Genomic DNA, 27029 nt, shown 5'->3' with positions numbered 1-27029 from the left:
GGGGTGGTGTGGGGTACTGGGGATTGACCTTGGGGGCACTCGAGCACTGAGCCACATCCCCAGCCCTATTTTGTATTTTATTTAGAGACAGGGTCTCACTGAGTTGCTTAGAGCCTTGCTTTTGCTGAGGCTGGATTTGAACTCTCGATCCTCCTGCCTCAGCCTCCCAAGTCGCTGGGATGACAGGCATGCACCACCAAGCCCAGCTAAACTTAGACCTTGACCTCGAAGAATATCATGATAGGAAAAGTTCCTATGCTTGTCCCCTGGCCCCGGGCATCCTCCCACCTTAATAATCTCCTCATTGCTGAAATCTGGCTCCAATAGCCAAGAGGTTCTAAGTGCTCCTAGACGGTGGCACCTAACATCTGAAATCTGTTCCCTCAATCTCCTATGCAAATGAGCAGGCAGCCTGGCGTGTGGCACCCGTAAGGAGTGGAGGCTGAGGCAGGAGGATCATGACTTCAAGGCCAGCCTCAGCAATGGCAAGGCACTAAGCAACTCAGTGAGACCCTGTCTCTAAATAAAATACAAAATAGGGCTGGGGGTGTGGCTTGGTGGTTGAGTGCCCCTGAGTTCAATCCCTGGTACCAAAAAAAAAAAAAAAGAGCGAGTTTCCTGTTTCAGAAGCTGAGCTCACCGAGGCCCAGCGAGGCTGGCGACCTGCCTTTCTAAGAAGCAGTGGCCAGGGTTTGCCTCAACGTCAAAGTCTCGGCCAGGTCACCGTCTCTCTGGGTCTCAGTTTCCCTGCCACAAAGCCTGGGCAGTGAAATCACCCGTGCCCGACGCTACAGGTGGGCGTGGGAAATCAGGTGATGTCATGCTGTGAAAAGTGTGTGGGCCGCTGGGATCCTGGGAACAACCATAACGGGCCACGTTCAAAGGCGTGGCTGTGTGTTTGTCTATTTAAAGACAGGGGACGTCCCTGGAGTGACCCAAGAGTCTTGAAAAAGCATTCCTGCTCCATGACAGCCATTTGAAAATCGAACGTTCCACCTGGGGCTATTGAAGTGACACGGTGTGAATAGAACATCTGCTGCCAGGGTCGGGGTGTGGTTTGGGGAAGACTGATCAGTAATCAGCTGGTGTACCTGTGTGTCATTTTAGCACTTAGGGAAGCACTTCCCTATCCGTGGACCCTTGGATGGTTTCATTCCAGGGTGCAGCTTTGGAGACTGAGATACTGGAAAGTTCCTGGTCCACACACTGAGCAACTGTGTGACTGGGGAGGTCCCATAGCCTGCCCAGACCTCAGTTTCTTCGTCTGTAAAATAGGGGCAGTTGTGTTCCAAGAGCAGTTCAGATGACTGAGCGTGGTGACTCACAGCAAGTACTTTAAAGAGCTTGGTACCAAGTGGGCACTCAGTGGAACTTAGTCAGTACTGATCCTGTTGTTTGGATTCCCGTGCCCACTGTCACGCACCCAGGGCTCTTCCTGATGCATCTCCTGTTCCCGAGGGGAGTAGAATTTGACTCTAGCAGAGGAAGTACTGGGGATAGAGGGAGAAAATTGTATTCCATGCACATGTGATCATGTCAGAATGAACCCACTGTTATATATCTATCTACAATGCATCAATGGAGACCTTTGAAAAATGTGACTCTGGCACAGCTGTGGCCTCTCCTGGGGTGGCCTGGCCAGTGGGTGGCAGGCCCCAGCTCCAGCTGCGGGTCCTGACCTCACAGTTGCTGAATATTCAGGAGCTCTGTGCTGGTCGATCTTCAAAGACCTTTGTTCACTGTTAATAAGCGCTTTGTTGCTGCCCAGAGAGGGGTGCGGCTGAGTTGGCCCTGGACGCTGTTACACATGGCGCGTGTCACATCCTTGGGGTGTGCTGGGTCTGCAGATGTGGGAGGCCCTGGGTGTGGGAGGCTCCTGGCCGTGGGCAGAGCCCTAGGTGCGTGTCTGTGTGTCATCTGTGGCCAGACAGTCGTTCTGTTGTGTCTGAATGTGTCCATCAGAGAGAGGGGCGGTCGTCCCAGATCGGAACAGCTGGGCGCAGCTGGACTGCCCTCTGGGCACCAGGCTGTGACCCTCTACCCATCAGTGGGCCTGTGCGACCGACCTGGCCTGAGCCTCGCAGCCTCCAGAGCAGCCCCTTAAAGTGTGGTCAGGCCGTGGGCCTCAGTGCCCTCCATCCGGGTTACGACCTGATCTGACGGTCATGACCGTGGCCTGCCAAGGCCGCTTGGGTCTCACCCCGGCCACTTCTCCAGTACCCGGGGGCTTCAGCCGTGTGTTATTTCTGCTGGTTCCCATGTCTGGTGAGGGTGGCCTGGGGTCTGGGGACAGAAGCCCAGGATCTTGGCTCTTGCTGTCACCCAGTTCCGTGGCCTTTCTCCCTGTAGCGTAGGGTCTGCCCCTGCTTGTAGCTGCCCCAGGGAAGCCGAACTTCTTACCCAGAGCCCCGGGCTCAGGAGCTACAGACGAGAGGCCACCAGGCCCTTTGATGACCTAGGGCTGGAACGGAGAGCACTCCTCCTGTTGTGTCCTTTGGTTAAAATAAGTCACAGGTCCTGCTCAGAATTAGAGCTCTGGTGTTGTTCAGCTTAAAGCTCGTTTGCACACACACGTGCAGAAAGTGAACGCATTTGCAGACTGTGATTACTATTATTTTGTGTGAGTGCTGAGCACCGCCATGAGCACTGTGCACAGCATAGGGTCCAGGTGACTCTGCTCCTGGCCTGGGCTGGTGAATATCTGCAAGGTGGTGGCCTCGGTGGGCTGGTATTCCAGGCAGGTTTGTGTGTTGGCCCCCAGGCCTGCCGCAGTGAAGGGCGGTTTTCTTCTCTCCCCCAGAGAATCAGTCGGTGGAAGGCTTCTCCTCGCCACCTGTGAACTTCCTGCAAGAATTGCCAAGCTACCGCTCGGTGGCCCGCAGGAGGACCACCATCCTTCCCCGGGACAAGCAGAGCGGCACCCTGCTGAAGCCCGCCGACTCCTACGGCTCCCACCTGGAGGGAGGCATCACCAAGAACCTCAGCAGCCAGTCCATCCGCAAGTACGCGCTCAACATCTCGGAGAAGCGGCGACTGAGGTGCGCGACAGCAGGGGGCTGCGCGGTGCTCCGCGTGGGGATGAGCTTGTGCACGGGCCGTGTTCCCTGGGAGCTCACGTCACTGGACCTTGCTTCCTTAGGGCTGCCGAGCGGTCACGGAGACACCCAAACCCGTGACAGCTCAGCAGATTATCAGCCTCCTCTTCCTGCTCTTGGTGCTCCTCCTCCTCCTCCTCCTGATGCTGCTTCTCCTCCTCTTCTTCCTCCTCCTCCTCTGCTCCTGATGCTCCTCCTCCTGCTCCTGATGCTCCTCCCCCCTCCTCCTCCTCCTCCTCTTCCTTCTCTTCCTCTTCCTCTTCTTTCTCCTCCTCCTCTTCCTCCTCCTCCTTCTCTTCCTCCTCCTCCTCTTCCTCCTTCTCCTCCTGCTCCTCCCCATCCTCCTCCTCCTCCTCAATCCTAGGGATTGAACCCAGGGATGCTCTACCCCTGAGCCACATCCCCAGCTTGTTTTATTTTGAGACAGGATCTCTTTAAGTTGCTGAGCCTGGCCTTGAATTTGCGATCCTCCTGCCTCAGCCTCTTGACAGCTGGGTTTCCGAGCCTGCTCCACCAGGCCTGGCTGAGAGGAGGACTTTGTAGTCTGCCATCCCCATCATTCCTGCAGAATTCAATCCCTAGGATTTTTCCCATTGGTCTGACACAGTGGCTGAAGTGGTATTTCTGCCTAACGCTTGATCTGAGGCTGCCCGGGGCAGTAGCATGGACATAGTGCATGGCGCCACACCTTCCCTTGTAGCTTTACAAACCTGTGGTGGTTTTTCTTTTATTTTCTTTTCTTTTTATTTATTTAGGTGTTGGGCATGGAACCCAGGGTCATGCACGCTAGGCGAGTGCTCTGCATTGAGCCGTACCCCCAGGTCTCTGATTTTGAATACGGGGGTAGGTTGTCATATGTGTTCAAAAACATGGGAATAAAGCCAGACTTTACAAGTATCCTTTATTTCCCACTATTTCAGACTGATGGATTTTGAATTCTTGTAAAATACCTCTGCTGTATGCCAAGCCTCTCCACATCCAAGAAGGAAACACATTTTCTATTTTTTTCCCCTTTTTTTTAATAACCTGGGATTGAACTCAGGGACACTTATCCACTGAGCCCCATCCCCAGTCCTATTTTGTATTTTATTTAGAGACAGGGTCTCACTGAGTTGCTTAGCGCCTTGCTTTTGCTGAGGCTGGCTTTGAACTCACAATCCTCCTGCTTCAGCCTCCCCAGCCGCTGGGATGACAGGATGATAGGCATGTGCCACCGCTGAAATTGCATTTCCTTCTGCCCAGAAATTCCCGAGCTGGTTGTAGAAGTGGCACTGATAGAACCCGAGGGCAGGGCCGGGTCTGACTGATTTCACAGTGAACCCTAGAACTTGGTGACCATAGGACACAGGACGGCAGAAATGATAACCCCAGAGCTGCTAGCTCCTTTGCATGACCCAGCGGTGCTGTCCGGGCCCCTGGTTCCCTCTGACCTGCCCCCAGCCTGGGTTTCTCAGCCTCTGCACTGTTAGTCCTCCACCTGCAGGGACAGGTGACTTGTGGGCTCTGCCTTGTCGGATGAAGCCACATCCCTGGCCTCTACCTGCTGATGCCAATAGCATCTTCCCCCCAGAGGTTGTGACAGTCAAGAGTGTCCCCAGATATGGCCTGATGTGCCCTGGGGTGGGGAAAATCGTCCCCAGTCGGAACTGCTAGTGGAGGGGTTGGTACTTTATCAACCCAACCACACATCAGGCACTGGAGGCTCGTTTGAGGATGGCTCGAGCCTCTCCCCTGGACCGGAGTCCCCTGTCGGATGGAGGAGGACAGGCTGAAGGGAGGGTGGAGGCGGGTGCCACATGCTTGGGGACAAGCCAGTCACTGGTTGTGCCGCTCAAGTATGCTTCCCCACACTCCTCCCCGCCCCCCTCTCCCCTGCCGGCCTTGGGCACCCTCTCTTTCCCCTGTGTCCCCCGCCCCTCCACCACCTTGGCCTTGGGCTCCTCCTGCAGATCTCCCCAGGGAGCGGTGGTTGTGGGACCTCGGGATGGCTGGACATTGTCTGCAAAGGCTACGATAACGTGGCAGCCGCGGGGCCCCACGTGGCCTCTGTCACACCCCTGGGCTCTGCTTTTGTAGCAGGACAGCAGACAATTCCTAGTGACCGGCGTGGCCCAGCGTGGCCCAGCGTGGCCGGGCCCCTGCAGCCCTGCATTTACCGGCACAGACAAGAGAATTTCATGTGCTTTCCCGATGTTAATTTTTTAACATCTTTTAATTTTTTTAACCATTTAAAACTGCGAAAGGCAGTCACAGCTGGTGGCTCGATGTGGTGCATGGTCACTAACCGCTGATCCTGTCAGCCAGGACATGTGCCTCTCATCGGCCAGGAAGTTTTGTCCCCAGGGCCCCAGAGGGCATTTGACAATGTGTGGAGATGGATTAGTTGTCACAACGGAGGGATGAGCTCCTGGCATCGAGGCAGTAGAGTGGGAAGGCCACCAAGCCTCCTCCTGTGCGCAGGACGGCTCCCTGGTGAGGGACTGTCAGCCATGCGGGGTTGAGCAGCTGATAGCGGCTCAGCTGGTGCCTGACTCACAAGGACACTGACGGAGGGGCTGACTGGTTTTAACAGCAGGACATACCAAGACCCCGAGGGCAGGGTCAGGAAATCGAGGGAGAGACCACGGTAAGACAGAGGGGCCTGGAGGCTGCCTTCCTGAGAGGACCTGGATCCTCACCGTAAGGAGGAGCTGTTCATTCTGTGCATAGTGATGGGACATAACCTAGACTATATCTCTGATCTCTCTGTCTGTCTGTCTATGCACCTGAATGTAATCCACACTCATGGGAAGGCGGTTTGCTTCCCGTGGATACAGGAGCAGTGCGTGTTGTTGATCCGGGGACTCTGAACTCTGTGCTCATCAGGGTACACATACTTAATGAACACCTATTAAGTGCCAGGTGCCATGCTAGGTGCTGGGGATAGAGTGCTCAGCAAAGCAGGCCCCGGGCAGGATTGTCACGGAGCCTGCTGTGTGCTAGGCAGAGGCCACAACCACAAATCCCACATATCCTCTTCACCTTTAAAGAGCTTGCGGTGTAGAGGGGGAGACGGATATTGAACTACTGTACCACTGAGGAGGATGAGGTATGGAAAGAAGGGGTGTCCTGAGCAGGAGGACGGGGAGCCTGACCTACTGAGTATGATCTACTGAGGTGGAGGACCAGGTCAGATGTGGCTCTGTAGAGTCACTTTACTGGGTGCAGAGTAGCCGTCACGTGGATGTCATTGTGATAAAGTGATATCCCATAAAACTGACCACTTAAATCACGACAGTGCCTAATTCTCTGCCGCTAAGTGCGTTGAGAGTGTTGTGCAGCCGTCGTGGTTGTCCACTCCCAGAAATGGTTTCTCCAACCTAGTGGAAAACTGTACCTTTTAAACAGCCATATCCTGTTCCCCACTCCCCAATCCTGGGCATCTGGGAACCTGCTTTCTGTGTCTATAAATCTGCCAGTTCTAAACATTCCATATAAATGGAAACATACAGCAAGTGGCCTTTTGTGTTTGGAGTCATTTCAAATTCTATCAGGTATCATTACTTTATTTTTTTTTCATGGCTGAGTAATATTCCACCACATAGAGACAGACTACTTTTTGCTTATCTATTTTTCCATTCATGGACATTTGGGTTGTTTCCATCTTTTGGCTTTGAATAATGCTCCTATGCACATTCAGAGTGAGTTTTTTATGTGAGAACCCTCTTTTCATTTATTCCGGAATCGTAGGTAGAAGTGGAATTCCGGGTCCTATGATAAGTCTGTGTTTGACATTTGGAGGAACCGCCAACTGTCTCCCATAGGGGCCGTGCCCAGCAGCTGATCACGAGGACCCTCTGCTGGAGCCCTCCTGGATGCAGATGCCGAGGTCTGACGCTGTTGCTGCTGTCATTGTCATGGTCATTTTTTTTTTTTAATGCAGGGACATTCAGGAGACCCAGATGAAGTACCTGTCTGAGTGGGATCAGTGGAAGCAGTACAGCAGCAAGTCTTGGAAGCGGTTCCTCGAGAAGGCGCGCGAGATGACCACCCACCTGGAGCTGTGGCGCAAGGACATCCGCAGCATAGAAGGTACCTGGACCTGGCTCCGCACAGTCGGTCCTGCTGCAGGCGCCCGGCCCCTCTCTCCCCAGGCTCAGCCGACAGGGAGCTTTTCCTCCTGCGACAGACGTGAGCAGCAAGCCACCCTTGGGCTTAGCAGGGCCAGTGGCACCGGGGTGCTAATGGAGATGCTCGGGATGTTCTTCTTATTCCAGCCCAGATGTGTCGCTTGGTGTCACTGAACTGCGTGTCTGCATTTTTAGACATTTATAAGCAGTATCGAGGGACAGGGGTCAGAGGCAGTGCCACCCCACCACAGCTGCCGGTGGCTATGGAAACACTAGGAATCACAGCTTCCCCATGATGGGGAGAATAGGGGGCACAGGTTATAGTCACAGGATACCATAGACGGGGGCTTCATAGAAATGAATTTCGAGCTGGGCGCTGTGGCACACACCTGTAATTCCAGTGGCTTTGGAGGCTGAGACAGAAGGATAGGAAGTTTGAGGCCAGTCTCAGCAACTTAGTGAGACCCTGTCTTAAATGAATGAGTGAGTGAATGAATGAATGAATACAAATGAAAGAAAGACAAAGGAAGAAAGAAGAATGTTTTTCTTTAGAGTTCTAGAAGCTGGACAAGCCTTGCTAAAGTGCCCATCTGACTCTGTGAGTGTTAAGAGGCTGGGAGACCCTGGAAGGGACCAGCAGGAGCCCCCTGGTGTGTCTCTCCTTACAAGGGCACTGATCCCATCACGAGGCCCCAGCCTCATGACCTCATCCTTAATCACCTCCCCAAGACCCACCTCCAACACCATCACCTTGAGGGGCTGGGGTTCCAGTATACGGAATTTGGAAGGTGGGGATAATATGGGAATATTCAGTGCACAAAAATGAGAAGTTATGCCAAAGTATGAAATCAGAAATATTCAATATCTGGGTGACTTAGGCAAGTTGTGGAGGTGAGGCCTCTTAGGGTTACATAGTTTCCACCAAAACCCACAAGGATGTACAAGCACCAGCTCACACTGCTAAGGCGGAAACTTTGTAAAGGTGTTCATAAGAAATGTGGCAGGGTAAGTATGGAAGAATGGATCGCTTCCATTATTCCTATTAAAAAATATAACAACTGGTGACCTTTTACCTTTGGTAATATATTACCTTTCATTGATCGATTGATTGATTTTTGTACTGGGATAGAACCCAGGGATAGAACCCTAGCCCTTTTTTATTTTTCATTTTGAGACAGAGTCTCACCAAGTTGCTTAGGGCCTCATTAAGTTGCTGAGGCTGGCCTCAAATTTGTGATCCTCCTGCCTCCGCCTCCCATGTTGCTGGGATTGCAGGTGTGAGCCTAAAGGGGCTTCATAGTTTCCCTTAAAACTTTAACCACACACTCTGTACTTTTTTCTCTTGAGACTTAAGCATCGTTTGTTTGGAATGCGATCATAGAAGCTAGTCTTTGCTCGTCTTTATGGACCAGGTGTTGTGTTACACGTTTACTCATCTGATCTCAGTGCTCACAGTCACCCTTCATAGAGGTATGCATCACTTGCTTGGCTCAGAGGAGTTAAGGTACTTGTGCCAACTCGCTCAGCCCGGCTGAGACAGGCTGGGCTTTGGGCTCTGCAGTCAGACTTCAGACAGCCTGGCGTTAGCTCGGTCAGGAAATGACGTGTGTGCTAGAGGGTAGCTTCTCCCTGGGGACTGGGACTTTGATTTTCTCCTGTTGCTCTTCTTCTCCTGCCGTTCCTTGGCTGGGTGCTCCTTTGGCAGGGATTGAAGGTGTCACTCATTTCCTCTGACAAGGTCGCTGGGCGTGGGAGGCAGAGCTTGTGTCATGTACCTTTAGTCTCCGGAGGTAAGTTCTTCGCCCCCACCAAGAACCAGCATACTCACTCCAGATGCTTCTCACCCTGCTCAGCCTTTTACCTGGTAGGAGACTCAGTCAGTGTGATTGACGGCAGGAAGAAAAAGAAAATCATGCTCTTTGCAACAGAGGCAGGAGAAGCATCCATCAAACCTCACTTCTCATTCTAACCAAATGAGAACTAGATGAGACCTTTCATAATCTGGTTTTTTAAACTCTATGGGAAATCGATAGCAGATACCAGATTTAATGAAATATCAAAAAACTTGCCTTCCTTGAGAATGAAGGAAAGGTGCTCATGATCCCAGATTCTACTCAGCGTCATCCACGATGTCCTGCCTGGTTCAACACAATGGGGTTCGAAGGGATAATAATTGGAAAAGAAGAAATAAAACACCATCCTTTTTTGGCAGATGACATGGTATGGATATAGAAAGTAAGAAAGCAATTATCAGACTTAACCCTCATTAGCCTTGACCTGTGAATTTAGCAAGATTGTTAATTTAACATGCTTTGTATATAAAATCAGTTGTATCAATTAATTATATTAAATTGCATTTCTAGATACCAGCAAAAATATTTAGAAAATGAATTTTAGTGATATAATTTATAATAGCACCCAAAGTCATATCTATAAACATATCTAAAGAAAGGAGTATAATAATTATGTGCAGAAAATGATAAAATATTATTGAGAGAAACTAAAGAAAACCTATATACCATGTTCATGGAGCAGACGATTCCATATTACCACTTCTCCTCATGTCATCTCAGCAGTGTGTGGGAGTGTGAGTGTGAGTGTGAGTGGGTGGAAATGAATAAAGGAGAGAAACTATGATCATCCCAGCAGGTGAAAAGAAAGCATTGATCTAAAATCTTTATTGAAATGCAAAATGTCAAGGATACAGTCCTAGGGCTGTCATAAGGAAGAACTAGCTGAAAGATGCCCTGTTCCACATGCAGAGTCTTACTATAAATGTGCCATAATTAAGACAGTCTGGTATTTGAGGTAAGGATAGACCCGTGGAACAGGACAGAGTTCAGAAAAATGTACATGCATATATAGTGAACGGATTTCCAAAAGTGGGGGGATCCGTTGGTGCTGTTGAGTCATCCAGATATTCACATAGGAAGTGACAGGGGGCCCCTCCCCATCTTTACAGGGTTCTCAAGTGTTTGGTTCAAGGTTGGGAGTAGGTCTGTATGTGAGTAATGCAAACACTGGAAATTAGAACTTGAAAGGCAGCAGGAGAATAAGACATTCTTTCCCTCTGCGCCCCGCCAAGACTCCTCCATCTTCAGCTTTGTCTGGCTGATTGAATCTCCTGTGTGTAGTAGGACAATACTCCTGATGAATGATGTCCAAATTTCTCTTTTTTTTTTTTCCCCCAGGGAAATTTGGCACTGGAATTCAGTCCTATTTTTCCTTCCTGCGGTTCCTGGTGTTGCTGAATTTGGTGATATTTCTGATCATCTTTATGCTGGTCCTGCTCCCTATCTTGCTGACCAAATACAAAATCACCAACAGCACCTTTGTACTCATTCCGTTCAAAGATATGGGTGAGTTTGAGGCCTGGTTTACTAGTTTACTGGTTTACTCTTTTCACTGTGAACTCACTACAGAGCTTCCTATATGAGGAATCTTCATTCTGAGTCTTAGGTGACTGTATTTAGTCAGGATGAGTGAGATTGTGCTGCAGAAACAAATGACCCCATAACCCTCAGTGCCTAAATAACTCCAAAGGTTTATTTCTCACTCACAGTCCTTCTCTATCATGGGTTGGTGGTCTACACTCTGGAGCCCAAGCTGATGGGGCTGCCACTCTCTGGCCATAGTCACTGTGGCTCAGGGGGAAAGTACTGGCTGCTGATGCTTCTGCTTGGAGATGCCACGTGGCCTTATTTCTGCCATATCTCTTTGGACAAAGCAAGACACTCAGCCACTTCAGAATTCATCAGAGCATTTGGGAGGAGCAGTGCAGGGTAGGAAAGTGGAAATGTTTAGCAAACATAATGTAACACCCTCCTCCAGGACTTTGAGGTTTTAATCTCTGTTAAGGGTGATGCTCAGGGTCTTCATTCCTTGAACAAATATTCATGGAGCACCGACCGGCATGTGCTGGATGAGAGCCAGCCACTGGGACTTCAGCAGACAGTTCCTGTCTTCATCCCAGCGTCTGTGTGCTCTGGCAGTAGATGAGCTTTGTGAAATAACAGCACACGATGAACTATGTAACATGAATTTGGCCCTGGCAGGGGCAAAGAATAGGGTGCTGCTAGGTTGAACACCAGGTCACTGGAGGCTGAAGGATCCCCAGATCCCTCTCTGAAGGCAGAGCCTCTAAGCAGAGCCTGGGGGATGGGGTGAGGAGGAGGCAGCTATTGAAGGACAAGGAGAACCTCTAGGTTAAGGAATGGGTTCTGCCAAGGCTCAGAGCCGGAAAATGAGCCTGCGTCTCAGAGGGGCTGGAAGCCTGGCATGCCGGCTGGCAATCCTGCACAGGGCAGGGCTGGCTGGGAAGCAGCTTAGACGTCATCTGTGTCTGGCTTTCTTTCTTTTTTGTTTTGTAAGCTGACTGTCTGTTGAACCCTGCCCTGGCGCCTTAGGTATAGGTAATGAGTGGGCGTGGCCAGGTTCCAGTAATACCTTATTAACAACCCAGGGCAGCCGGCTGCACTTGGCCACCGACTTCTGGGCTGGAGGATGGTGAGGAAGGAGAGCAGGCCTGACTCAGAAGAGAGAGATGGCGTCTCCTCTGTCTACCTTCCTGGGCTCATGCAGCCTTTTGAGCACCTTATCTACACCCAACTGCTGCTAGTCTTTCTCTGCCATTGGTGGTGAGCTTTCCAAGGGCAGGAAACACCTCTGATTTATGTTTTTATCCCCAACATCCATCTAGGGCATAGTGGTGAAGAAATGTTTGTTGAATGAATACACAGACACACTCATGTTAGAATTAAAAGATGGTAGAGCTGGGATTGGTTTTGGGGGAACTGATTCAACACCTTTATTTGATTTATTTATTGGTTCTGAGGATTGAACCCAGGGGTCTTAACCACTGAGCCACATCCCCAGGTCCCTTTTAAAATATTTTACTTAGAGACAGGGTTTCACTGAGTTGTTTAGGGCCTCACTGTTGCTGAGGCTGACTTTGACTCTCTGCTCCTCCTGCCTCAGCCTCCCCAGCCACTGGGATTGCAGGCGTGCGCCACTGCACCCAGTAATGCCTTTATTTTAACAAAGGGGAAACCAAAGCCGTCCAAAAGAGGTGGTAGATTGAGTTCTTTTCCTGAATTTGTCACTTTCCTGTAAGTGTGACTTTAGGGTGACTCCCACTGTGGGTAGTGAATTCTCCTCATCTCATGGTTATTGACCCTTGCTGCATGACTCATTTTGTCTAGCAAAGTGCTGACTTGAAATGCCCTCTTGTTGTGTCCCTGTGACATACTATAGAAGAGCATGCCCCAGGTACACATTGCCTCTTCAGCCCAGGCTCCAGAGTGAGGTTCTGTGGAATAGAACCAAGCCCAACAAACGTTCAGCCTAAATCAGCTGAATGAACTGCAGCTGCAAGCCCACGAGTGAGACAACAAACTTTTGACTTTTTTGGTCACTGAGACTGCGAGATCATTTGTTACGCAGTGGTAGCTGATACATGCATCAAGGGAGGGAGGGAGTGGTCCGAGCATACGGTAGTATCACTAAAACCGGTGCTAGGATTCTTTTCAATAATTACAGATATGTAAATATATGCATTTTTAATGAAACTGAAGGGGATGATACAGATGTAAAAGATCTTATATATCAGCTGTGCTTAAAATGGGATAACAGTTCTGTCAATCACATATCTCAAAGCACGTACAAACATGAACACAGAAGCACGAGACACACAAGCAGAAAGTGTTCTGAATGTGAACTCAGTACAAAATGCACAGAAAAGATATATGGCCTCAAAGTCCAGGAAGAATTATGAAGGAACTGCTAGAAAGAGAAGCAGAAGAAAAATAGAAAGAAAAATAAATGTTATCGTATTTAGATGCTTTGGGTTTGGAAACAAAAAATCAGAAAGGTATGCACACATGCATGCACAGATATGCAGATCTCTGAGACACATGTAAATGTGCATAGTTATGTGCTGATGCACACAAATTGCCACAGAGGAAGGAGTCCCAGAGACTGCAGACTGTCGCCAACCAACCTTTTTGCTTTTGTGTCTTGCAGATATCCAGTGCACCATATACCCCATAAGTAGTTCTGGACTTATTTACTTTTACAGTTACATCATAGACTTGCTTTCTGGCACTGTAAGTATTTAACTCAACCTTCTTTTGGACCCTTCCAAGTGCTAGAAGGGGGTTGACGCAAAGCTCAGTTTCCTGCATGTCCACGGTGAGAGCCAAACACCAGTGTGGACGCCTCACCCGGTGAAAGAAGCAGGATGCGTGGTGACCTGCTGGGACCCACGGGAAATGCGTTTTGTGGCTCTCAGCGGTGTCCTTTTCCCCTTGTCCCTGACACCTTCATATTGATCCACAACAAGAGGCTGAGTTTGCCCACAGAAAGAAGGTTCAGAGACAACGGAGCTGGAGAGAGTCGATTGATTCCTCTGACCCTGAAAAGTTTAGGGCGTGGCTGAGGCTGAGGCTCCTGTACCCAGAAGCCCCACATGGAGACGTGTGATTCGAAGACTCAGAGCACACGTGGCCACCTGCCCGTCACAGGCACACACACACGGTGCACACGTGTGGACATACACAGTTCCCTGGAAATCCCTTAAATGTTTATCGATCCCAGGCTAATCCCTTGGCTCCAGATGAAATAAATCTTATATTTTCAGGCCCTGGGGAGTTTTGCCCCGTAGGATTCATGTAGTTGGGTTAAGTTTTTTATGGTCTGTGTGCCAAGGCTTTGGGAGAGGAGAAGAGAATGTGTACTTTTGTTTCTATTAGAAGATTCACTTAATTACTTAGATAATGTGAGACTGCTGCATAGTTGTTGTGAAAAAGAATGTATACAGAGTGAAAGTGCCTCCCCCCGCCACCAGAGGGCAGCAGACCTTCCACACCAGGGTTTGCCTCTCCCTGATCTTTATACACTTCATGGTCTTTTCTTTTTTGGTACCAGGGATTTAACCCAGGGGCACTTAACCACTGAGCCACATCCCCAGTCCTATTTTGTATTTTGTTTAGAGACAGGGCCTTGCTGAGTTGCTCAGGCTGGCTTTGAACTGAGGCTGGCTTTGAACTTGCGATCCTCCCACCTCAGCCTCCCGAGCTGCTGGGATTACCTGCTGTGCACCGCTGAGCGCAGCCCACTTCATGGTCTTGCTTGCTGTTTCGTGGTGTGGATTTTTCACGTCCCCTGTTGATGGATATCAGGTCTCCTCTGTTTTTCCCCTTGGTAAACACGCCGTCGGGAACATCTCTCTGCTGCCTGCTCTGTTCCTACTTTCCTTGTGTGTGGCCTCTTCCCTTCCTTGGCATGTCCCTGCCACCCACGGAGCTATCTGAGGTGTCCCTTCCTTCACACCATAAGAAGAATCTTCTGTGCTGTTTTTTACAAAGGATACCTTTGGGGTTGGAAAATAAATCCTTGTTTTATTTTTTTGTTGTTGCAGAGCTTTGCATGCTAAGCAAGGCCTCTACCATTGAGCTATACCCCCGAGCCTGTTTTTTTATTATTTTCTTAAGTTGCATTGAGATAACATCCACTTGCCCTATAATTCAGTCACTTCAAACATACAGTCGAATGGTTTTCGGTATGTTCAGAGGCATGCTATGATCACCACAGCCAATTTTAGAACCTTTTCATTATCTCAAAAGAAAGCCTATACCTCTTAGCTGTTACCTCCCAGTCTCCAAATCTGCCCTGAGCAGTTGTTAATATACTTCTGTCTCAAAAATGCCTATTTTGGAATCTTCTCAGTGATAGAGTGTTTGCCTAGCATTTACAGAGTTCTGGGTTCAATCTCCAGAACTTAAAAAAAAAAAAAAATTACACAGAACAAAAAATAAACAGATGGAATCATATACTATGTGGCCTTCTGTGAATGGCTTCTTTCACTTGCTGTCGCATTTTCAAGGTTCATGCAGGCTGCAGAGGTCAGTACCTTGTTCCTTTTCCTGGTGCAATATCCTGTTGGAGGATGTGTCTATGGAGGAAGTCTGCATGGTGTGCATCTGCTCAGGATGGATGTTGGAGTTGTTTCACATCTTTGATCTGCTATGCACAGTGCTGCCATCGTGTGGACATATGCCTTCATTCCTCTTGGGTAGATACCCAAGGAATGGAACCACTGGGTCCCATGGTAACCCTGGGTTTAGCATTTTGAGAAACTGCCCCTCCTCCAAGCTACCTACTCTACCTTGCATTCTTTCCAGCTGCTCATGAGCATTCCAGTTTCTCCATATCCTTATCAACACTTGTCTTTATCTGACCTCATCCTAGCCATCTTAGATTGTGTGGAGTGGTATCTCTTTGTGGATTTTATTTGCATTTCCCTCATGACTAATAACACTGAGCATCCTTCCATGAGCTCAGTGGCCATTTCTGCATCTTTTTTTTTTTTTTGACAAGCATCTATTTGGATTCTTTGCTTGTTTTAAAATTGGATTATCTGTCTTTTGATTGTTGAGTTATGAGTTCTTTTTTTTTAAAACAATGTTCAAAGTGTATTTTTTTCTTAGTTGTAGATGGACACAGTACCTTTATTTTGTTTATTTATTATTTTTATGTGGTGCTGAGGATCGAACCCAGTGCCCCACACGTGTGAGGCAAACGCTCTACCGCTGAGCCACAACTCCAGCCCCAAGTTATGAGTTCTTTATATATGCTAGGTACAACTCTTGAAGCATAAATGTTTTTAATTTTGCTGGTGAATTTTTAAAATTTATGTTTTTTTCTTTTATTGCTTGTGCTTTGGGTGTCCTTAAGCATTTATTACTAAATCTAAGGCATGAGGATTTTTATTTTTATTGTGGTAAACACATAGCAGAAAACTCACCATCTTAATCACTTTTAAGTGTAAATGCAGAAGTGTCAAGGTTATCCACATTGTTGCACAACAGATCTCTACCAACTTTCTCATCTTGCAAATCTGAAATTCTATATTCATTAAACAATTGCCCCTTTGCCCTCCCCCCAAGTCCCTGGGATCTACCATTATACTTTGTGTGTCTGTGAATTTGACTACTCTAGAGACTTCATATGATCAGGAATCCTGCAGTCTTTGTCTTTTTGTGACTGGATTTTCTCACTGAGTATAATGTCCCTAAGGTTTGTGTGAGTTGTAGCATGTAGGACTTCCTGCCTTCCCAGGGCTGTCATATCGCATTTGCTATCGATTGTTCAGGGTTATGAAGATTCAGTTCTCTGTTGTCTTCTAAACACTTTATGGTTTGGGCTCTTTCCTTTGGTCCATCTTAAGCTAATCTTCATATGCAATGTGAGGTCGAGGTCCAACTTCATTCTTTTGCATGTGATTAGCTCATGGTCTCAGTGTGATTCATTGAAAAGATTGCTGTTTCCCCTTATCAAAAAAAAAAATCAATTGGCTGTAGATATATCGGTTCATTTCTGGACTCCAGGTCTGTGCTGTTGATGAACATGTCTATTCTTATTGTCAGTGCTGCACCATCGTGGTCACTGTTGCTCTGTAGTAAGTTTGGAAGTGGGAACACATGAGTCCTCCAGTTTTGTTCTTTCTTTCCCAAGATTGTTCTGGGTCTCTTGCAGCTTCCTGGGTCTCTTGCAGCTTCCTGTAAACTGTAAGATCAACTTGTCAATTTCTACAGAGAAGCCAGCTGGGATTCTCACAGGGTTTGTGTTGTATCTGTAGATCCTTTTATAGAGTATTATCATGGATCTCCTGATCCATGAACATGGGATGTTTTCCTGTTTACTTTGATTTTTTTTTCCCCCAACAATGATTTATAGTATTTAGAGTATAAGATTTGTACTTCCGTTATTTTTTTTTTCTTTTTTGGTGCTGTGGCACAAATTTATTTTGAATGATTTCACCCCATATTTTTATGCTTGGGTTTTGCCTTATTCCCCAGACACTAACTGAGGACCCCCTAGTCTCCTGGGGCTCTTCTGATGTCTAGGGATATAGACATGAACAAAGACATGGTATGTGAGTTCCTTGAGTCAGAGACTACTCTTCTGGTTGCCTGCCCTGAGCTCACCAGGCCAACCTCATGTCCTTGACTTGATTTCAGGGTTTCTTGGAGGAGACCAGCCTCTTTTATGGACATTACACCATCCATGGTATAAAGTTCCAGAACTTCACCTATGATCTGCCCTTGGCTTACTTGATAAGCACAATTGCCTACCTGGCCCTGAGCCTCCTTTGGATCGTGAAAAGGTAAGTTTACTCTGTCATTGCCTTAAAAAAAAAAAAAAAAGAATTACTGTTGGTGGCTGGAGTCTCTTAGGACTCTGTGGACTCTGGAAACTGTTGCCCAAAAGATGAGCAGAGTCCGGGTTGGGCTTTGTGGGGAAGCCCTGGAGGAAAAGGAAGTCAGGATTGGAGAGCTGGAGTTCTTCAGTCAGTTGTTACTGGGCATATCTGGCAATTCCACGTCCATTGCAAGTGGCGGAAATCCAACTCTGTCTCACTGGGACCCAGGGGAATTGAGTGGCATCTTGGGAACCAAGGAGGGCAAGAAACGCATTTACAGGAAGGACAAAGACATAGCTATTGCTTAGGAACAGTAACAAAAACAAAGGCTCCCTCATCTTTGGGTCTCTTGTGTGGTGGCAGCTTGCTTAAGTGGCGAGAGAGAGGGTGTCTCAGTTTCCACTGTCCTCTGACGCCCTGGGTCACAGGTGTAGAGATTCTTTGAAGAGACTTGTTGGCCCTTTTTCATTTGGGTGCCTAATTGTAACCCTCCGTCGGTGGCCATTTGTAATCAGACTGTCTGCGACGGGCCACCATGGATTCAAGTGCCCAGGCTTCGGACCTGTGCACTGTGGCCAGGGGGACTGGAACTGTAGGACAGCAAGGCATTTCCCAAGTGGCTTAGTGAGAGCAATTCCTGAGAAAGGGTAGGAATATTAATTCCTTTAGTTATTCAGTCAACAACTGGCCCTCGAGGTATAATGGTCCCAACCCAATAGAGGTGTATTTCTGGAGCCGACATGAGACTTACTTAATTAGAGAATCTCAGGGTATGAAATCATTTAGGAACCTACATTTTGGGGAAAGCACCTCAAGTGGTTCTGATGCAAATTCTTTGCTGTGATCCTTTGGCAGAATGACCCACCATGGTCATCCCTTCCATTTCTGTTGCTCTTTATGCCTCCCTAAGAAATCCTAAATGACTGGCATTTCATCTGCGAGGAAGGTGTGTGCTATTTGGTGTTTTTATATCATCAAGTGCCAAGGTGTATTTTTTCCCATGAAAGCATTTGATTGAATAACAATTATGAAATGTCCAACAGAACTTGCCTCTGGTTTAATCAGGTGCTCATTAAATATTTGCCTTATTGACTATTTAAATCATTCATTCATTCATCTATCAATCAGTTAGCTAAAGTATGGTCCTGGCGTGGTGGATATAAAGCCAGGACACCTGCCTTCAAGGAATTTAAAACTTACTCCGAGTAACGGACTGTAAACGATAAACAGATAAATAGGCAAATTGCAGATTAGGTTCATTGCTGTGATGTGGGGATCGCAATTTTAGATGGGGAGATTAGGAACCACAGGACATTTGAACTGAAATCTGAAGGATGATGCGTTAGTCAGTTTTCCCTTACTGTGAAAAAAAAAAATACCGGAGATAGGTAATCTAAATGGAGGAAAGGTTTGTTTTGGCTCATGGTTTTCAGAGGCTTTGGTCCATGGTTGTACGGCCCTGTTACTTGGAGTCTGTGGCAGTACGGGACATCGTGGTGGGAGCACATGGTGGAGAGTGACCTCACCTCCTTCCGCTAGGCTCCACCTCTTCAGGGTTCTGCCTCCCAGTAGCTCCAGGGACTTGGGACCAAGCAGCACATGAGCTTCCGAGGGACACTCTAGATCCAAATCATGGATGATAGGAAGGAGTCAGCCATGGGAAGAGTTGGGAAGAACCCTGGAGAGAGTTCTGGGAACTTCTAAGAGCCAAGCTCCCGAGGCAAGAGGAGGAGGGATTCACGTGTTTATGGAAAGGAAAGGAAACCATCGCGGTTTTATAACAGAGTGGCCATGATCGGAGAGATTGTACAACGAGATCATGTCACATCTATAGGCCGTTGCAGAAAGTTGGACTTTGGGGGCTGGGGACGTAGCTCAGTTTGGTAGAGGGCTTGCCTCGCATGCACAAGGCCCTGGGTTCAAACCCCAGCACCACAATAGGAAAAAAAAAAAAGAGTTTAACTTTACTCGAAGTAGATGTATAAAAGTTACTAGATGATAGAATTTACTAGATGTATAAAAGAAGACTATTTTCAACAATGGTCTATGTGGTCAGCTGTGACGTACGTTTAGAATGGTCCAAAACTTGACGTTATCAAAATGGGCCCCCAATACAGCCATGTCTAACTTCTTATTTCTCATTTTGGATAAAGCGCTTTATTCATGGGCCTGTATTTTGCTGCTGCTGTTATAAGGAGGATGTTTGTGTTTGGGGGTCAGGTCGGTGGAAGGGTTCAAAATCAACCTGATTCGGAGTGAGGAGCACTTCCAGAGTTACTGCAACAAGATCTTTGCGGGCTGGGACTTCTGCATCACCAACCGCAGCATGGCGGACCTGAAACACAGCAGCTTGCGGTACGAGCTCCGAGTGAGTGCTGCTGGGTTTCCCCGGGGGGTCCTCATCAGCCAGGTCAGGCCTTGGGAGGCTGTTTGCAGCTTTTAGAGGATCCAGACGGGGCCCATCTGTCTCAAGTGCTTAGCCTGCTTCCCCTCTGTCATTACCAAGGCTCTTGGCAGCAAACGGCTCATCAGGGTTGATTACGTTCAACCCACACAGGGGTTCTGGTGAATGGGGGCTAGGAAGGGAGGCAGGGACCCAGTGGGTTTCTTCCCTAGTATCTGACCCTGTTATTTCCCCACTTGATGAAAACCTGTCATTAGTGTTACTTGTGCCAAGAAATGGGACGAAGGAGGGAATGCTCTAATGATAGGGTAGAGTGGAGAGATTATGAGAAAGTACAAGAGAATTTCCAAATTAAGAAGGAGAAAAGGAGTGATGAAGAATATTTTGGTAAAATCCACCCAAAAAAATGGAGGGTGGGACAAGCCAAAACCAAAAGCTCAATAAGGTAAGGGGGGCAGGAATAAAATCAAATGTATTATTTCTTACACTAAATATGAACACATCAAATTTTCCTATTGAAATCAGAGACTACCAGATGGACCTAAAAAATAGCATCCACCTATGTGCTGTTTAAAGAAATGTGTGAGTAATGTCATTAATAAATTAATGGTTTAGTTTACATATTTATTGTAAAGCCTAATTTCTGTCTTACATAAAAGGCTCTACCTTGAATATAGGCCATTAATAGACATAAAATGTAGCTGGGCTTAGTCTGGGAAGGTGTCTTCGGGGCTGTGAATATTTAAAGGAAGTTGTAAATGGATGGGGAGGGTATCACCGTGTCCATTCCCTAATATCTCTGTGTCTCAGTGCTCACAAATGAGCTTTCTCTGGTCCTCAGGCGGATCTAGAGGAAGAAAGAATACGGCAGAAAATAGCTGAAAGGACCTCAGAAGAAACGATACGCATTTACTCTTTGAGACTGTTTTTGAACTGTATTGTTCTGGCTGTTTTAGCAGCATGCTTCTATGCCATCTACATAGCAACTATCTTCTCCCAAGAACACATGAAGAAGGTAAGCCCCCCACGAGAGTCAATTTAATGTGCACTCTGGGTGCCCTGGTGTGGGGCATTATGTGAAGTGCAAACCTGAGTGGTCGATGCCCACGTCATTTCTGCATACACACGGAGATTGAAGTTTGACTGATCGAGAACTGAAAATCAGAGGTGATCAGTGATCACTTTTAAGAGAAATTTTAGAAAGCATCTAAAGTTGTTTTCGAGATACCGCATTCTTCCAGAAATTCACAATATGCTAATTCAGGCTGAACTGCTTGCATTTGATCCCTCATCTACTCACTATCTGGAGCCTCAGTTTACCTAAAATCGTGGCAGTTTTAAAAATCCAGTTGAACTGAGCATAGCGGCATGAATCTGTAATCCCACCTACACAGGAGGCTGAGGCAGGAGGATCTCAAGTTTGAGGTCAGTTTGGACAACATAGCAAGACCTTGTCTCAAAATAAGATTAAATTTAAAAGTCTGGGGTTGTAGCGAAGAGGCAGAACACTCCTGGGTTCCATCCTTTATTAACACACACACACACACACACACACACACACACAATCCAAGTTGGTCTAGCAGCTCTGCTTGGTGAAATCAATCATCAGGGCCCAGGGCCATCCACCTGGTGGCTCTACCATCCAGAGGGTGTGGTCCTCCTCTGCATGTTCAGATAGCGCCCCACCACATCCACAATCTAGCCAGAGGGAAGAGAGAGAAGGAGCTGGGGAGAGTGCACCTTCAGGGTCACTACCTGGAGTTGGACTTAAAATTTCCACTCCTCTTCCTTGGCTAGAGTTTAATCTCGTGGCTGCACCTAGCTTCAAGGACGCCTTAGCCATTTAGGTGGTTTTTGTTTGTTAGTTTGTTTGGTTCTGGAGATTGAACCCAGGGGTGCTTTCCCACTGAGCCACATCCCCAGCCTTTTTTTTATTGTTTATTTTGAGGCTGGCTTCAAACTTGCGATCCTCCTGCCTCAGCCTCTCGAGTCTCTGGGATGGCAGGCACGCACCAGTGCATCCTGCTGCAATTTAATCTTTGTCCTGGACCAGCTGCACCTGCACAGGTGGCCAAGTAACCTGTTACTAGGGAAGAAGGAGAAAGTACCTGTTACAATTCCAATCAGTACTGCATCCTTGAAAATATTTTAAATTCCCTGTTCATACAGAATACATGGATTTTTTAAAATCCTTAACACGTCCAATAGCGCTCATTTTTCTTCTGGCATGGCACTAGGTATCTGAACACCACAGGAAGGAGATGGCTTGTGTTTACAGGCCGTGTCGAAGGGCAGGTCTCTTATGTTCGTGTGCCCAGTAGGCATAGTCGAGTTTTTTCAATTAACCATTTGCCATTTCTTTTATTATATTACTGACCAGTACGCTTGATCGTCTTTCTAGGAAATCGACAAGATGGTTTTTGGAGAGAACCTCTTGATATTGTACCTACCATCCATTGTGATCACGTTGGCCAATTTTATCACCCCCATCATCTTCGCCAAGATCATCCACTACGAGGACTACTCCCCAGGCTTTGAGATCCGGCTGACCATTCTTAGGTAATGCTGGTTGTGGGCATGCCGGCCAGGCCACCGACTTGCCGTGGCAGACGATGCCAATCGGTGGTGGTACATGTTCCTGCTGAGCTGGGTCCTCCTTAATCTTCATGAAGGAATGAACTTGTCCATGCAGTGAAACCTCTTTGACTTTAGAGTCTACCTATCAGTATTGTACTTTCGGTCCATGTGTTGTTTATTTTGACAGCTGAGGGGACAGGATGGGACCCTAGGAGGAGTCACTGCTGTGAATATCTCAGAATTGACAGTTTACATAAGGCAGAGTCCTTTGAGGTCACTCAAATGGTGTGTGTGGGGGGGGCAATGTGTGAAATGGGAGAATTTTCTTTCTCCTTCTCAAAATCCCTGAAATTGCATTTTCAATCTCAAAAAACTATATTTTGGACATTTTTCAAACAGAATAAATGGTATCATGAGCGCCCCTCTGCCCGTCGGTCCTCTCCAGCCGTTCCCAACCTTTTGCCCCCATCTTGCTTCATCCATTTGCCTCACTTTTACTCAATTATTTTAAGCAAATATCCAACGACATGTCCTGTCCCCTCCCGTGTGAACACCTCAGCAGCCCTCCTGGTGACGGGGACTGGTTTTAACATGAGCCCCATTGTCACACCTCTTGGAATTGAGCTGTCCCCGATGGAGCCGCAGGCGCCTGTTCACGTTGTCGGCTCTGCGCCTGCTGGTGGTTCCTTCTCACGGCTCCGCCCTCGACCTTGGGAGGATGGGGGGGGGGGTCATCTGCACTGTGGAATGCCCCTGATGTCTGAATTTTGTTTGTCGCCTGGTCATGGTGAGCTCCGTGTGGCTTTCCGTGCCCAGAGAGGCTGTGAACTGCTGCACAGCCAGGTGCCACCAGGGTCCCATTGCAGGTTTGTTGGTGTTAGGAAAGTCCAGGAGCCAGGTGTTCCCACCTGATGCAAGTCACCTGCAGCCAGAGGTCAGGGGTGGGACCTGCTTAGGAATGAGGGAGGTGAGCCAGCGAGGGTGTGGGGATGCTTTTTACCCCCTCCCCCACTTGAATATTTCCATTTAATTTAATTTTATTACAAACCAAATAGTAGAAAAGCATCCTAAAGAGGGGGAGAGAGAGAGAGAGAGAGAGAGAGAGATAATTCTCCTCTCACCTCCCACGAATCCAACTCTTCCAGGAACCCATGGGAACCGCCTGTGTCCTTGTGCATTCATTCCTATGTTTCCTGCAGTTTGTACCAACATTTATTTTTAACTTTGAAAAATAGGATCCTGTCCACGTGACACTCTATAGTTAGCTTTTTTCCACTTCCCTCTATGGGATGTCCCTCAGAGCCCGTACAGAAAGATTCGATTCCTCCTTTTCAGGAACGTGTAGTGTTCTGTTGTGTGACGGCCTCACCGGGAATCACGAGTTCCCAGCTTTCTCATCTTTTTTAAAATTTTTTGCCTTTTAAAAAAAGGATAGTAAATGATCGATGGCATCAAAGTTGCTGTTTTAGTGTCCACACTTCAGTGGCTTTAAGTCCATTCCCATCATCATTGTTCATCTCCAGAACTTTTTCATCACCCCCAATAGAACCTCTGTGTCCGTGTGCAGGTGGCCTGTGGCCGGGCCTGGTGGCACATGTCTGTAATCCCAACAACTTGGGAGGCTGAGGCAGGAGGATTGCAAGTTTGAAGGCAGCCTCAACAAACTAGCAAGACCCTGTCTCGAAATAAAAATAAAAAGAGCTGGGGATGTGGCTCAGTGGTAAAGCGCCCCTGGTTTAATCCCTGGTACCAAAACATAAATACATAAATAAAAGGTAGCCTCTGCCTTCTGTAACCCCAGGTCCTCTCAGCCTGCCCGCTCTGAGTTTCTCCTTGTCCCTTTTCCTTTCCTCCTCCGTGAAGGTGTGTCTTCATGCGACTGGCCACCATCTGTGTGCTGGTGTTCACCCTGGGCTCCAAGATCACGTCCTGTGATAACGACACCCTGTGTGAACTCTGTGGCTACAACCAGAAGCTCTACCCGGTGAGCCCTGGGGGTGGCAGCAACCTGCCCGGTGGGGGTGTCACTTGGCCATAGGGTCATGGTCAAGAGTGCAGCCGCAAAGTTGCTCCTCCCTCTAACTCTAGTCTCAAGGCAGGTCTGCACCTTGCCCCACACGTTCAGGGGCTTGATCACCCAGGTTTGTGCCGGAGCCTGTGGGCAGCAGGATCTTGAGGGGCAGGGGTCTGGGGGCCTGCCTCCCTCTGCCCCACAGGGTCACTCAGTGTCTCTTGCTCTCTGGTTTCAGTGCTGGGAGACCCAAGTCGGGCAGGAAATGTACAAGCTGATGATCTTCGACTTCATCATGATCTTGGCTGTGACCATCTTTATAGATTTCCCAAGAAAGTAAGTGAGGGGTCCCCTCCTACAGTTTGCCCCACGTTGGACACGTCCCTCACAGCTGCCCCCTAGAGGCCGATGGGTGACTGCACGGCCCCAGGACCACTGAAAACCAGGCCCTTGCTAACTGCCCCATCTAAGGTGGCACTGAGGGCACTGAGGGTGGAAAGGTGCCGTTTTCTGAGTCTTCCCTGAGGGGCCTCCCTGCTTGCAGCTCCATCAGTGTAGACCCCCAGGCTGCAGTGGAGGTGGGGTTTCCTGATGTGGATTCAAACCCCAGCTCTAGTCACGTGACCCTGGGCAACTTATGCTTGCTGCCTGCTTCCCACCTGTGATACTGGGAGTGGAAGAAGGACCCCATTGACAACCTTGTGGTGAGGGTTAAATGAGATAATACAGACAGAAGCCCTGAGAACACTCCACAACGTTCAGCATTGCCCTCGTGACTTTCATGACTGCATTGTCATTTTTATGGTCCTTAGTGTGGTCTTAAGTCAGGGGTGTCTTTGTTCACGGAACCACACATGCATAAAATTCTGGCTTGGGCCAGAGGGGCCAGTGCGACCTTAAGAATAAACATTAAAAAAAGAGAAACTTTGAAAAAACTATATGAATATAATAAATATGTACTTATTAAAAATTAAATAAGCTGGTTGCTGTGGCACTCGCCTGTCATCCCAGTAGCTCGGTGGGGGAGGCTGAGGCAGGAGGATCATGACGAGTTCAAAGCCAGCCTCAGCAAAGGGGGGTGCTGGGCAACTCAGTGAGACCCTGTCTCTGAATAAAATACAAACAGGCCTGGGGATGTGGCCCAGGGGACGAGTGGCCCTGAATTCAATCCCTTCTTCCAAAATAAATAAACAATCAAATATAGTAGTCTAGAGAATATGGGAGTTTTTTAATGACTGTAACCCCTGCTTCCCCAATCTTACCCTCCCCTCAGAGGGTGGCCATACTTTGAGGGAGGATGGATCAGTTCTAATATGTGAAAACACAGATCTACTTAAGTGTGTGTGTAAATATATACAGCATTTTTTTACTTCTTTTTCAGTAGTAAGGATTGAACCCAGGCCCGTGCATGCTAGGCACGTGCTCCCCACAGAGCTGAATCCCCAGCTTAGTCGCATAGTCTTATTGGAAGAAATAAGGAATCCCGTGTCACCCATATTGGCCTGCATCTTGCCCCCCACCTCCCAGCCCTCATACAAACAAAATATCATGAACGACATTGCCTGTCAATCATGTGGATTCTCTCATCCATTTTAGAGAATGTCCATTTCACTGCGTCCATGGCTTCTCATTTATAAGCCCAGCTCCCACTGGCGGGCATTGGTTGTTTCTGGTACTTTCGCTAATGCACAGCCGTGGTGCAGGGAGCAGCTGTGTGTGTTGATCTCAGGTCCTTGGGCCTGTGGTCTCTATAGGAAGCCTCCAGGGTCCTGGGGAGTGGCGTTGCTAGCGGGGAGGGTCCTTTTGTGCAGAGGCTCAGCACTTTCTGTGCTGAGTTACAAGCCAGGGGACAGAGGCCCCTGTGTCATTCAGGTTCATCACAAGTATTTGTAGTATAATCCACCCCCAAACTCCAGGTGAGAAAGATGAGGCTTGAAGAAATCCAGAAGCTTGTATTGATTTGGCTGCTAAATTGTGGACCTGACACTCGGAGCCTGGGCTTAAGTGATTCCGGAGTTCCCTCTCTCTGTATGTTTGACCCATGCAAAGCAGTTTCTGTGCAGATGACCTTGATTTGGTGGGTGTGTTTCTGTGACCTTGGCAGACACCTGTAGCCAGGTGAGAAATTCTCTGGTTTGTTTCCAGGCTCCTGGTGACCTACTGCTCCTCTTGGAAGCTGATTCGGTGCTGGGGACAGCAGGAATTTGCCATTCCCGATAATGTCCTGGGGATCGTGTATGGGCAGACCATTTGCTGGATCGGAGCCTTTTTCTCACCCCTTCTTCCTGCAATTGCAACCTTGAAATTCATTATTATCTTTTACGTGAAAGAGGTAAGGGGAGGTGAGAGTAGGGGGCTCATACCCTGGACCATTCCCTTCTCCCCACCAGTGTCGGGGATAGAACCTAGGGCCTTGAACACACTAGGCAAATGCTCTACCAATGTGCTACATCCCTAGCCCCAAAATATTTACTTTTAGTATGTAGGAAAATTATATGAGCATGTAAAAAAATTTTAAGCAAAATAATTCTTAATTTGGTAGCTATTATTATAGACCCATTTATACAAATTTAAATTCCTATAAAGGATGAATCCTTTAAAAGCCTAAATGAGTTCATACCATGTAAAGTTC

At 48.0% G+C, this 27029-nt stretch overlaps 1 protein-coding gene across 4 annotated transcripts in view; it reads left to right on the top strand.

The window, feature by feature from the left end:
- Tmc7 (transmembrane channel like 7) overlaps positions 1 to 27029 on the top strand; it is a 45973-nt gene that overhangs the window by 12003 nt on the left and 6941 nt on the right. For 2 of the 4 annotated variants that reach the window (XM_048789576.1, XM_048789578.1), the window contains exons 1-11: positions 2907 to 3038; positions 7018 to 7166; positions 10396 to 10563; positions 13226 to 13308; positions 17224 to 17369; positions 19626 to 19773; positions 20651 to 20824; positions 22211 to 22368; positions 24250 to 24370; positions 24636 to 24733; positions 26543 to 26729. In XM_048789576.1, the coding sequence (XP_048645533.1) occupies positions 7037 to 7166; positions 10396 to 10563; positions 13226 to 13308; positions 17224 to 17369; positions 19626 to 19773; positions 20651 to 20824; positions 22211 to 22368; positions 24250 to 24370; positions 24636 to 24733; positions 26543 to 26729 (1413 nt within the window). In that variant the 5' untranslated portion in view covers positions 2907 to 3038; positions 7018 to 7036. Of the gene's footprint in view, positions 1 to 2800; positions 3039 to 7017; positions 7167 to 10395; positions 10564 to 13225; positions 13309 to 17223; positions 17370 to 19625; positions 19774 to 20650; positions 20825 to 22210; positions 22369 to 24249; positions 24371 to 24635; positions 24734 to 26542; positions 26730 to 27029 lie in introns of those variants that run through there. The other 2 variants (XM_015491114.2, XM_048789577.1) reach the window with 2 other exon arrangements.

Source organism: Marmota marmota, unplaced genomic scaffold (assembly GCF_001458135.2).
Source record: "Marmota marmota marmota unplaced genomic scaffold, marMar, whole genome shotgun sequence".
In the NCBI taxonomy this organism is placed as follows: Eukaryota; Metazoa; Chordata; class Mammalia; order Rodentia; family Sciuridae; genus Marmota; species Marmota marmota.
The sequence above is the reverse complement of the archived record's forward strand: the minus strand, read 5'-3'. Positions and strand labels throughout refer to the sequence as shown.